The following is a 13,733-nucleotide window of genomic DNA, read 5'->3' on the forward strand; positions in this document are numbered from 1 at the left end:
AATTTTCTCTAATTGTGTGAGAGTGGTAATCCAAGGCAGCCTATTGTATATTCCACCCCCTCCGCTGCCTGCCCTATATGGACACTAACTCCACAATTAACTTACCAGACCTGGGTCCCAAATCAAATCAGTGCCAGCATCTATTAGGACTGCCTAGCAACACTTTCCAGCATGCCCGTTGCATAAATGTCTTTTAAATTTGATCGGCCGAATGTGAGAGTGTGCCAAACATGTGATTGTAGTTATTTTAAGTTTGACTATGTTCTCTGACTTTGTTCCCTCTTCTTTGACATCATTTCCTTCCTTTCTCCTTTTCATAATATTATTTTCTCCTTTACACCTCCTTGTTTCCTCCATATCTGTTCTCCTCTCCCAGATGAGCAGTGTGAAGCGGCTGCATCCTCGTCTCAGCCACATCCTCTTCCGGCTCCAGTTTGACGAGCAGGTAAACAACCTGCGTCCAGATATCCTGGCTGTAAACGCCGCTTGTGATGAGGTCAGGAAGAGCCGATCCTTTGGCCGCTTGCTGGAACTTGTGCTGCTGCTGGGGAATTACATGAATGCAGGCTCTCGAAACGCCCAGTCATATGGCTTCGACCTCAGTTCCCTCTGCAAGGTGAGGGTTGAAATGCTGACCTTACCATTAACTGTTCACATGCAGTATGTAGTCCTTAATCCCTCCAGTGGTGGTGGTTCAACATCAATGATGCATGTAAAAAAACATTTTCAACAGAGTTCACACAGCTGTGTTTACAGTTGCACTGTAATAGCAGCCATAATGTGTTTTTTTTTCAGATACTACAATGACCACAGTAAATCTACATTTGGTATAAAGGCCACATACACACTGAACAGATTGTTGGTGAAGGAGGCCTGCCAGATTCTTCTCATTACTGCAGTCTATAATTACATGTAATCCAAAATGTCATGTTTAAATGGCCATTCACAATATGGATATTAAATCACCATTTAACATCTTAAGTACAAGTCCTAGGCAATCGATAGTGTTTAGAGACAAACAAACTTTTTTTGTTTTGTTTTGCAATTAGTCATCAGAAATATATTTGATGACCTGACAGATTCAGTGTTTAGGGTGTGTGTGTGTGTGTGTGTGTGTGTGTGTGTGTGTGTGTGTGTGTGTGTGTGTGTGTGTGTGTGTGTGTGTGTGTGTGTGTGTGTGTGTGTGTGTGTGTGTGTGTGTGTGTGTGTGTGTGTGTGTTGTATCTTATGTGTGGTTGCATGTTTCAAGGAATGTTAGCCTCTATGTTCATACGTGTCAGTGTGTTGTTGTATTTCCTTTTTTTTCTTTTATGTCACCTTGGCTGAGCCCTATCAGCGTGGCGTACTGATCTACAGCAGCTGCTGTGATTAGACATTTTGTTTTAAACTCTTTTATTTGATTGAACACTGTCAGCCCCATAAGAAATGTTTTGTATTCTGTCTATCTCCTGGCATCTCTTAAAGCAGCCAAACCCAGGGAGCACTTTATTCTCATTCTCCTGCTCTGAATAGATAACTGAGGCTACGGCCAGTATCACTTTGAAGTTCTCACACCCTGCAGGACTACCCATGCTTCGTGGGGCAGCAACATAGCAAATACCTCTACCTTTGGATTTGATATGGCATGAGGATGAAACAGTAAGCTTTCCTCTATGATAGTTATGGTGAGAGCAGAGTGTAATCCTGGAGCAGGAGACTCCTCCAGTGGTTACATTACAGCTGTTGGCACATTCACTGCAGTTTCAACAGTAACAACCAACAGCAATTTATCACTGCCACCTCTCTGCCCTGTTAGACTTGGGTGGTTATGCTCATAAACCGCAGTGCATGTGCGTACACAAATATGCATTCATATCGATACAGACATGATGTATTAGTTTCATTAGCGCAACGCTAATATAGTCAATTAATAAAACTCTATGAAGGAATATGTTTTGTCTTTTCCGCATTTGTAACGCTGCTGTTCCAGTGTGTCTATTTGCTTATCCTCATGCTATTATGTTGTGGGACCACGTTGCGCGTCGATGTCAGAGGCAGGATATGCAGAGGAAGACATCACCTTTGTGCCTACCCCCGAGTTTGACAACTTAATTCCATGGCACACTCCACACAGCAGAATAATTGCACCCAGCCCAACTGGAAAAAGCAAAATGTTTACATTGTCAACTATGATTACCATCCATCTAAATTCAGAGAGGGACCTTTTGTGAGCGAGCACTTGAAGCTTTTTAAAAAATGGGAAAACAGAAATGAAAAGAGAGATGAGACTGTTTGATTGGAGGAGATAATATAAACATGATTAAACCCAGCAGGGCTGAGTACACTGCTGTCTACCAATAGATCACATAGAGAGATACACAGCAATGCACTCCACAGGAGGGATGTTTGGCGGGGATACTGAGAGACATCTTGGAATTAGACTATAAAAGTGCGATGATGGAAATTTATCAGAGAAATTGAAAAATTGTTGCGTGTGGGGGGGAGTGGGGGGAGGGAGAGGAGCACAAAGCACAGGAGAGGTCATCACAAAGTGAATATGCGTCTACTCTGCTGCATGAATACGAGACAGGAAATCATCTGTAGCACCATCTGTAAGATACTGAAAGGGCTTGTGGTCGCTGAATAAAGGACAATGACACATAACATCCTGTAGATATGGTTATAGAACACACTCCTTTGTTAATTCTAATTCACTAAAGCAGAAACACATTTACAACTGAAATGAAATTGCTTGTTGTCCGCTACATATATAGTAAATCACTGTATCCTGTATTGTCTTTTTGAGAAAAATAAATTGGAAACCAAAAGGGAGAAATGTATTTTCTAGATGTGTTTGTTCCATTATTCATCTACGTAGATGGAGACCTTATTGAGATACAGCCAATCAAATATTGCATATTGCGGTAACGTCCTTGTTCTTTCATAATCCGAACAGACGGTTACACTGAGCTACACGGCAGCCTGCAACACAACACAAGAGCCACAGACTTTGAACAACAACAACCCACATTAGCTTTCCTGCTAAAGTCTCCTAATATAACTTGCAAACATGAGCTCCTGTCCTGCACCGTAGCATGTTGAAGCAGCGACCAAACAAACATTCCCCTGCGAAAAGTGCTCCGCTAATGTCAGATTACAGGCTAGATAGCTAATTATCTGCTCAGCTGCAGCACATTAGCACCATGTAAAGGTATCCGCAATTATCACTTGGGTCCAGATAGATGTCGGTGTGCTCTTTACTGTTTAATACCAACAACAACATGCGGTCTGTAGGCTACAGCGCAAGTTTGTTTACTTTGTCTCTAGCTCCCTACAGTGCAACACTGGCACTCTGGCAGCCTGCCAGCAGCTGTCAAGAGGCTACGCACACCCGCCGTTAGCCTGTGACATTTTTACTTAACAAGGGAAGTCTAAGGTACCAAAATATGCAATCAGCATGTCCCTAGTCGGAGCAGTTTTAGTGTCCAGTCTATAGCATCTATTTGTTAATAGTGTATTTAGACAAAACAAAGTGAAATACAGTTCATCTTTCTACTCCCATAGGTCTTTGTGTGTAACTTTCTATGTTTATGTGTTTTACTACAGCTAAAGGACACTAAGTCAGCGGACCAAAAGACCACATTACTGCACTTCCTGGCGCAAGTGAGTGAGGAGGAATTTCCAGATGTGATAACATTTGTTGAAGACCTGGAGCATGTGGACCGATGTAGCAGAGGTAAATATTATTAATATGATCTGAAAGGAATCACTTATTGTGAGTCTTTTTATGCAGATAAGGATCCCTGCTCTAATTATCAAGTAACAAACGCGCTTCTTGATCATTTTAACACTTCGTCTACCACCGACTGTCTGTGATATATTCACAGTGTGACTATGGCTGTTATTTTTGTTTTTCTGGCCTGCTGGTGTCAGAATAAGTTCACAGGCAGTTTTAACCACTTCCGACCAAATCAACATCCCTGGCGACTTTCCGAGTGGTCTTACAAATACTTAATTAGTACTAAAGTAGTGTGACTATACTTTGAGCAAACATTCAAGGTATACAAACAAGACCCTTTTCCCCCTCTCTCTTACAAACTGTCTGTCTGCTTTGGCCTCTTGTTTGATGTTGGTCATTAAGCCATATTGCCTGACATAAACAATAGGGATGATATGGACAATTATAGCGGTACATGATGGGAAATATGAGCCTAATGAAAAAATAATGAGCTGTGTGGGTTGTCCAGCCGTATAAACTACCAATATAATTAACCTTATAACATGTTAACCTTGCTTCATTTCAAATCAGTTAAGTTTAACCCCTGAGATCCATTGCAGCCAGACAAAATAAAGTACTTTTACTTGAGCTCCTATAACGTAATCTCAGGGGAGAGTCTGGGTTCAAGATCACTGCACCCGAACACAGCGGTGACATGCGGAACTTAAAGAGATTCAGTGAGTGAACATGTTCAATTATATTCTATTAACACAAATTACAGTTGATATTATATTTAGTTTTTCATATTTGCTTGCTTTGACAGTATTTGAGCAGTAATGATAGATCCAGTTATTAAAGGATGTTGGTTTTTTTTAGAGCTTAATGATAAACAGAATGACCTAATGCCAACCTTCTTACCAAGACAGAAATGGAGCACTCTTCTTCTGTTTTCCTTTGTTTTACTTTAAGGTTTACTGTTACCTTTCTACTTTTGTAGCTCTCTGGGGATGATTCTGGTATTAGATGCTTTGTTGATGATGTAAACATGCGTTGTATTTTATCAGTTTGTTGTTTGATCTATGCCACACGCTGCTCATTTGCACTGCGGTTTGATAGGAACATTAATCTTTTTCTGTAGCACAACAGTTACAGTTTATTTTCATGTCATGTCTACTGCTCAGATGAATAACAATAGACTTTAGAGTTTAAATGTAGTTTAAGCTTCGCTGTTGCTTTAACTCAAATTGACTGTTTTTTAAAATTTAATTTGAAGCGCGGGCATGCACACAACACAAACGCTCACACACAGCTCTGAGTATGGTCAGTGTATTGTGGAGCCTAGAGTGTGGTAAAGGTCACAGGCAAGCAGAGAGAGACCGGGTGGTCAGAGCAGACTCTGTCATAGTCTTTGTTCATATTGCCATGGGCAACTCTCAGGAGGAAGTAGTGAGCGGCCGTGTGTGTACTGTCACAGCACGCTTCTTGTTGCTGCAAAGATGATTTTACCCACTGCTCCATTCACAGCAGGAGAGACAGAATGAAAGGGTGAGGAAGAGAAAATGAAATGTGCAACTTTATTGTTTGGACTTCCTCGTGAGGACCCCTCCAGGTTTTGTTGGTGCTTTAATATTCTGCGGATAACGATGCTCCTGTTGAGTGTTTCATTTTTCCCAACTGTGCTGCGTGTCCATAAGCCAATGACCAAGACTCATAAGTAAAAGGGCGAGATCGATGGAAAGCACAATCGCTGGGTCTCTCTTCGAGCTTTTTCAACCTCCTTACATCATGCCCTTTGCGAGTATATATTTGTATCCATATAGTTGTCGTGTTCTTCTCCATCACAGTCTTTCTCCGTGTGCCTGTGCCATTATGAGATGCATACACTAAGAGTCTCATCTCTCCGTATCTACTATTCAGACACCCAAATCCCATTTCGTCTTTGTAAACCATGTGTGGCTTCCTTTTCATCAGGTCTGACAGCCATTCGGGAGGCCTGAAGACGCACTAAAAGGATGTGTTACATTCACAGACGCTAACCAAAGAGCTTACTTGAGCATGAAAACAAGGTTGGATAGAGGTAGCAGTAATGATTTGCGCTGAAAGCCGCTGTCTTTTGACTGTGTGTAACACAGCTTTCGTTTCCCCCATTGCCGGCGTCTCTCATGGAAGCAAAACTGCAGCTTAGATCAGGGTTCCTTTGTGTCTGTCTTCTAATTCCTGCCCCTCTCTCTTCTGTTCAGCACTACAATCATTATTTCTCATGACATTGAGAAGCAGTCCTTGTGTGCTGCTTCTCTCTGTCATTTTCTATGTGTCTATCTATCTATGTATCTATTTATGTCTGTCAATATCTCTCTGGGTCTCTCTGTCTATCTATTTGTGTCTATATCTCTGTCTGGTTTTTATTTTGCGCTCTTTCCCCTTTCTCTCCTATTCCTATTTCTTTTGTTTTTCAACACAGACACACGCACAATACGCAGCAGTCGGGTTCGTGCAATTAGGGTGGTTTGTCGAGTGGTACTTGCTGCAGATCTTGATGTTCAAATCAGACAAACACATTTATGTGCTCAATCAGGCTACTTCAGCTCTTAAATCTTCAAATACCACCTTTTAGCAGCAGAAACGCAGCTCACTTCTAAAGCTATGTGTAAGACTAAATAGACGTGTCTGCATGCATCTTATTCCACAAAGACAGAGAAGCTGTTTTGACTCAGATTCTGTTCAATGCCTGTGGCCCTGAGGAGTCATTGAGGAGTAACCATATATTGAGAGGCTTCTGTAATATCCGGTTGTTTTGCCACGAGGGACGAGCCTCAGGTTGAAGGTATATACATGTATATAGTATGAGCAGTGTACAGTGCAACTTACATGTCAGTGACCTTCATGCTCTTTTTGTATTTAGTAGGTGCTCAGCACATTGAGAGTGTGCACCAGGATTTCTTCAATTACAAGTCTCCAGTTCCCAGCCTCTGGCACCATCAGTCTAGTCACACTGGTCTGTCAGGCTTCGGCCTCAGGAGGCAGTTCTGCGTTTTTTCAGTCTCTTAATTTCCATACATCATAGGATGATCTATAGTTGAGCTCTGCGCGTGTAGTGGGGCTGTTTGTGAGTGAGTATGCATGGTCGTGTGCTTCACTCGGTCTCATTTATAGCACAGCAGGTTGGCATAGTAATAAAACGATGTCAATGGGGGATTTGACCTCCACAAATATTCCAATTATTATTCTTCCAAAACATCCTATATCTGTCTGCAACCCCTCTGGACCACAGAGGCATTCAGGCACCACTGCTCATAACAATCACTCACGCTTTAACACACAGAACGAGAGAGCAAGAGCAGGGTGGCCAGAGAGAACAAAGAAGACCTGAAAACTCTGTTTGTCACCGTCCCACACGGCAATGATTTCACAATTCCAGAGTTGTATGTGACAGATGTGTGTTTGTGTAGAGCTTCAGCATCATCTGTTTTTGAAACACATTTCTGTGTGTTTAACTGAACGTTCCAGCTGCTGTACTCGCACTCCAGGTAGATTTTCTCCCGAAGCATATGCCTCAATTTTTGTTACCTGCATGTCCGTTCTTGGTCATGTGCCCCTCCACCTGGGGGAGCCTAATGAAAGAATAATAAAAAAAAGCTTGCCGTTTGGATTTTGATGCGCAGAAAAGAGGAGATCCTGCTCTGTTTTGCTTTCTGCCCCATCCCTGGCTCTTTTCTCATTCAGTGCATCACTGGGCTTTAATCATTTCTATTAACATTGACTGCTTGTCTGGCCTCCTTCCACTTCTGCACGCTGCCCACAGCTCATTCAGCAGATATCGGCTGCTTGGTTATGCAGAAGACTGTCAAGAAAAAGAGACAAAGATTAAAATGGAAATGATAAAGTAGCAAAAGAGTCAGTTTCTGATTGTTTACTTACGACAATTTGATCTCTCATACTAATCATATTGGGCATTGGTCAGATGTATGGAAATCATTAATTAGTTAGTTAAAGGTTTATAGTTTTTTACAAGTGTTGACAGAACCCAAAGAGGCCATTAACCTTTAAGCTCAGAGGCAGAAGGGGTTTGAGACGATATATTTCCGTTTGGTTTTCTGACACTCGTAGAATTTCTATAGAAATCAAGATGATTCGCCGAAACCACATAAATGTCTCTCGATGCTCCAGCCGACATTTTACTATTATGTTACTTGTAACTAACTGAAGTATTTTGTCATATATTTGGAGTACTGCTGATGTGTGACCGTGACATTAGTACAGAACCCAGTTTATTAAAAGGAAGGACATCTCATATCTTTCAACAGCCTCCTCGTCCTAAAATGTTGTACAATACGTCACTGTAAAAAGTATAAATCATTATTAAGTTGTTGATGCGGTCTCATAAAGACCTTTTTATTTATAGCCTTTATTTAACCAGGAAATCTCTTGAGATACATTATGTCTTTAACAAGACGGCGACCTGGTCATAATGGCAGCTTAGAGTAGTTAACACATAGTCGCATAAGAACACACTCAATTAATTTACAACATTCACCTATAGCACAATAAAACAGGACCTGAGAGGAGATAAAGGCCTTTACTGTTTAAGAAGATTATAATCGCTCTCCATTGGAATTAAGTCTTTAAAAATGAAAAATACAATATAATAAATAGGGTAAATACATGATACAATAGATACAAATAAACATGTACATTTGTCATGTTTGAATTCCAATTAACACGTCATTAATTTTCCTATCTTTGTAGTTAACCTGTGTAAACTTGTGTTCTTTTTGTCAAATATTTTTTTGGTTTGGATTTGAGTCCGCAAAACATCTGTTGCTATTGCTATAGTTTCTGTTACATCCATTTAAGACAGATGAATCGTTACTTTTTCAACTTATTGATTAGCGCATTGGTGACTTTAAGGCAGGGGTCGGGAACCTATGGCTCTTTCGATGACGCGATACGGCTCGCGGACAATTTTGAGCTGACATTTTTTAACATGATTAACAAGTAATAAATAATTATATTGTGTCATTTTAAAGTTAAAAATGTAGCAGCGGATTTTGTTTTAGTTCTCCCCTCTCCTTTCCTCCGCTCTGTCTCTGACTAACTGTGTGCACACGTGTGTGGGGGCCCTTCGCGAAACAGCTGAGGAGAAACTGCGCAAAGCAAGCAGTAGACCAGAGGGTGTCGAACTCAATCACTGAGGGGGCCAAAATGAAGGCATCGTTTCGGAGGTGAAGCTTGGAAACTGTGCAGCGCCCACAGAGTCACACTTTGCCTTGAGTCTTGAGGGTGTCGTTACACCGGAGGTCAATCCGCTCCATTTGGATGTTCACATGTGCTGTTTCCATGTGCTGATTGCTGAGCAGTTCATGCGGCTCTCAAGGAAATACATTTAAAAATATTTGGCTTTTATGGCTCTCCCAGCCAAATACGTTCCCGACCCCAGCTTTAAGGGGTAAAGAATCTTTGAAATATAATTGTATGGTAAATAATCCAGGGTTTAATTTAACACAGATGGTTTAAGATTTTATTTTCTATTGACATCAAGTGAAACACACGATTTTACGTCCATAATAGCTTCAACATTGAGAATATTTTTCCTAAAACATAAAAATATGAAGATTTCTTTCCACAAAATCCAATATTTGGCTGTAATCTTCTAGTTAACCCCTACTGAAACAGGGTTCCACTTTCCTTTTACCGTCCAGATTGGCAGGCTTACCAAAATCAATGTAACAATCAGGCGGTGCAGAGCAGTCACTCTCTGAATACTCCTCTGATTGAGACGTCATTGGAGGAAATGTACTCTGTAACAGGATTTTAAAGGAATGGTGAGCTGTAGCCTTTCCAATGCCTTCATTCCCAGTGACTGTTAACTATTAATGCCAGTGCCGAGAGACGGAATAAGAGCAGTAAGAGTAAAAATAGGACTTTGAGGAAAAAGTTAAATGTCCAATGAGTAGAAAGAACCAATGTGATAACCATTTGTCAGGTACAGACGCAGTAGATGGACTGTAGTTAATGTCATACAGTATGAGGAAGTTCTTATTACAGTTTGTTTGGTCTTCTTTCTCAATCATGAGTGACAGCTTAATACCATTTCTTTTCAGCCAGCTGGATGACTTGTGTAGTTTTGTACCTACATTCACATGCTCAGCTGCAGTGAAAAGACTACTCTCACTCCACTAAAGACTTTTCTTTAAAGACGAACTGTACAACCGTACAGATTTATTTATTTGAATATTTGTAGTTAAGATTTCGGTGTGTGTGTGTGTGTGTGTGTGTGTGTGTGTGTGTGTGTGTGTGTGTGTGTGTGTGTGTGTGTTTCCAAGACGGTATGGAAATGGGAACCTCTTCTAATGATCACACACACATGTACACAGAACAGCACAGCACTCACAGGGAAATGTCTCTGCATTTAACCCATCCTTGTATTGGGAGCATTGGGCATCTATTATATTATCAGCGCCCGGGGAGCAGTGTGGGGGTCCGGTGCCTTGCTCAAGTACACCTCGGCAGTGTCCAGGAGGTTAGCTGGTACCTCTCAAAGTATCTGTCCATACTTTGTCCGTTCGGGGACTTGAACCGGCGACCCTCCAGACCGAGCTACTGCCACCCAGTTTGTCCAAGACATTATGTTTCCATCCGTAAAGCGTTTTTTATGCTATAAATTCAGCGAGAAGCTTAGCTTCATTAAAGTTCTCTCTTTTTTTCCCTTTTCTTAAAGCATGTATTAGGATCAAGGGACATTTGAAACTACTTAAAAATAAGCAGCTTATGCCTTTTTGTCAAGCAGGGTCTAATCAGGGTAATTTAAGCCATAGGCTATATTCAGTGACTAGCTTAAAGTGTCAGCTATGACCAACTTAACAGAAAGTTAGGCTCAGTGTTCCCCTGCTCTCCCACCTGCATGATCCATGCACCTGTTAATACGACTAAAGACAAAGGAAGAAGGCCGTCGAAATGTTTCTACTCCAACAGTCATCTTAATACTTCAATCGGTTACTCTGTTTTTTTTGTTTTATAGCAGGTGTTTGCTTTCATGACAGTATGTGTGTCAGTAAGGGCAACGTGATCTTGTATTCATTTAATTGTTTACGAAATAAATACACATGAGCATGTAAGAGAGGCAAATAGAATAATAAAAAGATATGTATTGAACGTACCTTCACTTGATGTTTATTTCTTTCCTCAGTTATTGTTTATTCCCATTGTTTATTCCCATGGTGTTTCTGGCACAGGGTGAACTCACAATTACCATGCTTTGCAATTGAGCTAGCGCCTCTTGTTTTATTTCCCTGTTATTTTGTTGTTGTTGCATATGTTGTTTCTCTGTTTCTTTCAGAGCTTCACAATAACATTGCATTTGATTGTACATGTAATTGAGTTGTTCTCTCTCTGCTTCTTTCTTCACATTTCCTTGGCATGTGGGTGTGTTTCTGTGTGCTTTTATTAATGTGTGTGTGTTTTGATATACGTGGGTGTGTGTCAGTGTCTGCAGAGAATCTGGAGAAGAGCCTCAGGCAGATGGAGAGGCAGCTGCTGCAGCTGGAGAGAGACCTGGAGACTTTCTCCTCCCCAGATGACCCCAACGACATGTTCCTCACTAAAATGGCAATATCCTTTTACACACGCATTCATTCACCCACCAGTTTGGGGAATTATTCAACGAGTTAACTGTAATGAATCAGAATGTTACTGGTGCTGGAATGTTTATGTTTCCCGTGGTGCTGCAGAAGAGCAAGTTTTCATAGCTTAACACATAACTGAACTTGTGGTATGAAGGGAAGGAAATCTAAAGTCTCTTTGGTTGATCAAACGCCCAGTAAAATACATTCCCTTTACCTTTTACATGATGAAATACTGTATTCATGTTACCCTAAACCTGGCCTCCCTCCCCCATCTGCAATTTTCTTAAGACATTTTGTCGTGAAAACTCGAGAAGGTGACTCTGCTCCTCTCCCTCCAAATCAAACATTCTCACCGCTGTGTTTCTACAAGAACTATCCATAACACATTGTGAATCTCTCAATACAGCTGTGGGTGATGTGTAGAAGCCATGAGTGGCATCCCATTCCATAGTCAAGTTTTTAGGTACCAGTACCCGTCTCCGCTCTCTTTTTTTGAAGGATACTTCACGCTGAGGGCAACTTGAAAATGAAGATACGAAGATGAGAGAGGGAGAGTTGGGACAGAGGAGAGCATCCTTCGTCTTTCTGTCACTCTTTCTCTTTCACAACGTCAGTCATTGCTGTATGTTCCCGGAGACGGAACACGAGATCAAGAATTTTAATGTTTTATTTAATTGTCAGTTAATGATAATTAAGCAAAAGCGCTAATTCACAAAAACATAAATAAGCACTTTATCTTAGCTTTATTTGTTGACAGCTGTCCATATTTGTTTGGCAGCAGTGTTAATTATTCACTGTCCTTTGAGGTACTTCTGGTGGATCAGGTTGACAGGCATGTCTCAGACCAGGTGTGTAAGTGTGTGTTCAATAATACACCAGTACCTAGCCTTCTTCATGTAGTTTTGATCGATAGCCTTGGGGCTGGGGCAGTGATGGCTTTTCCTGCAGTCGTTAGCAGAGAACTTGAGTGCCACACAGAAAGGTTCACTGAGAATGGATTTGACAGCTCTGTCTTTCACTGCGTCGCTTTCCAATTCCAGGTGCCTTGCACAAAAAATGTCTTATTTTTAGCAACACTGATTAAAAAGTCCATCAAATGTGCAAATTAAATCTGAAATCTTACTGTAGGCTTCTAATAAAAAATGAAAACACCAAACGTCAGATCGACACACACACACACACTCGCGTATATACTCATTAGGGCTTACTATCACATATTTGATCAAGATGTCATTCTTCTGCTCAGATGTCGTATTCACCCCAAGGCCATCCATATCCCACATCCCACTCCTCACTGTGCTCATATTTTTGGAACTTAAATCCACAAAGCACGATTTAACGGAAGTCGGCAATTAACTTTTGTTAGCTGAGGCATCAGATCCACTGCAGTTTGGATTGGTAGCCTAATTAATGGTCACAACCTGCATCCACAAGCTGTAAATGAGATCTGAGCATCATAACGTGTAGTGTAGTGTAGTGTAGTGTTAAATCCTGTTCCTGACTCATTGAAACAACACAGGTATGTGACTTGTGCATCTTTACATTAACTCTATTGAATTCTTCCCCTACATATTTTGTATTGCATTACAAGTACATTTTAAATCAATATTGGCGAGTTGTTTATATAATCAAGCTCTTTAAAGGGAATTTTGACCGCACCCTTTTTCTATCATCTCACTTGAGAGAATACTGACCATTACCAAACGATACTCATATCTTTGAAGATTCCCAGTCATTCAGGTCATGGGATATCTAAAAGCAAAAGATCAAACTCAAGGAGATGTGATCTTTTATTCTTGAAGTTCTTCTCGGCTCATCCTGAAGAAGCCTCTTTAAAGATGATACAATCAAGTTTAAACTTTACACATGGCGGCTTCACCTTCAGCTGACGACAGTAATGATTCCAACCCGCAAAGTCTACAGTCACCAGCTAAACACGGGAAGCCTGGACTGTCACATTGGTGACATTGAAAACTCCCATTATTGCTTCATGCGCCACTCGAGTATACAGATACTGTATTATTATTATTCTAGTGTTACACTGAATGGGAGCTCAGATTGTAATGGAGGCATATTAAAACGTGAGTAACTGAAGGAGAATGGGAAATGGAAATATGATGATGAGGGAGGGGGGGTTAACAGCAAAGGATCAGTAAGAAAGAAAGCTTGAACAGAATTTATGAGAATGAGCTGCAGTTGACCACTGATTTCTCTGGAATAGGGAAGAAGTCAAGAGCGCGGGGAACAGGGGGGAGGAGAAACATTTTGCACCCCATGATACTTATCAACCATCGCTCTCAGCTATTTCTTCTTTTCTTCCTCTCTTGCTTTCCATCACCTGCTCAGGCTTTTCCTCGTGCCTCTTTCACCCAGCTCCTGGCTTGCAACGATATTACTGACGAGTCAATCTGGGA

General features: G+C 41.1%; 1 protein-coding gene across 3 annotated transcripts in view; it reads left to right on the forward strand.

The window, feature by feature from the left end:
• LOC115004518 (protein diaphanous homolog 3-like) overlaps window positions 1-13,733 on the forward strand; it is a 167,192-nt gene that overhangs the window by 85,090 nt on the left and 68,369 nt on the right. For all 3 annotated transcript variants that reach the window (XM_029426166.1, XM_029426180.1, XM_029426174.1), the window contains 3 exons: window positions 377-616; window positions 3,586-3,715; window positions 11,181-11,305. In XM_029426166.1, coding sequence (XP_029282026.1) covers window positions 377-616; window positions 3,586-3,715; window positions 11,181-11,305 — 495 coding nt within the window. The remainder of the gene's footprint in view (window positions 1-376; window positions 617-3,585; window positions 3,716-11,180; window positions 11,306-13,733) is intronic.

The sequence above is a fragment of the Cottoperca gobio genome, chromosome 3, assembly GCF_900634415.1.
Source record: "Cottoperca gobio chromosome 3, fCotGob3.1, whole genome shotgun sequence".
Classification (NCBI taxonomy): Eukaryota; Metazoa; Chordata; class Actinopteri; order Perciformes; family Bovichtidae; genus Cottoperca; species Cottoperca gobio.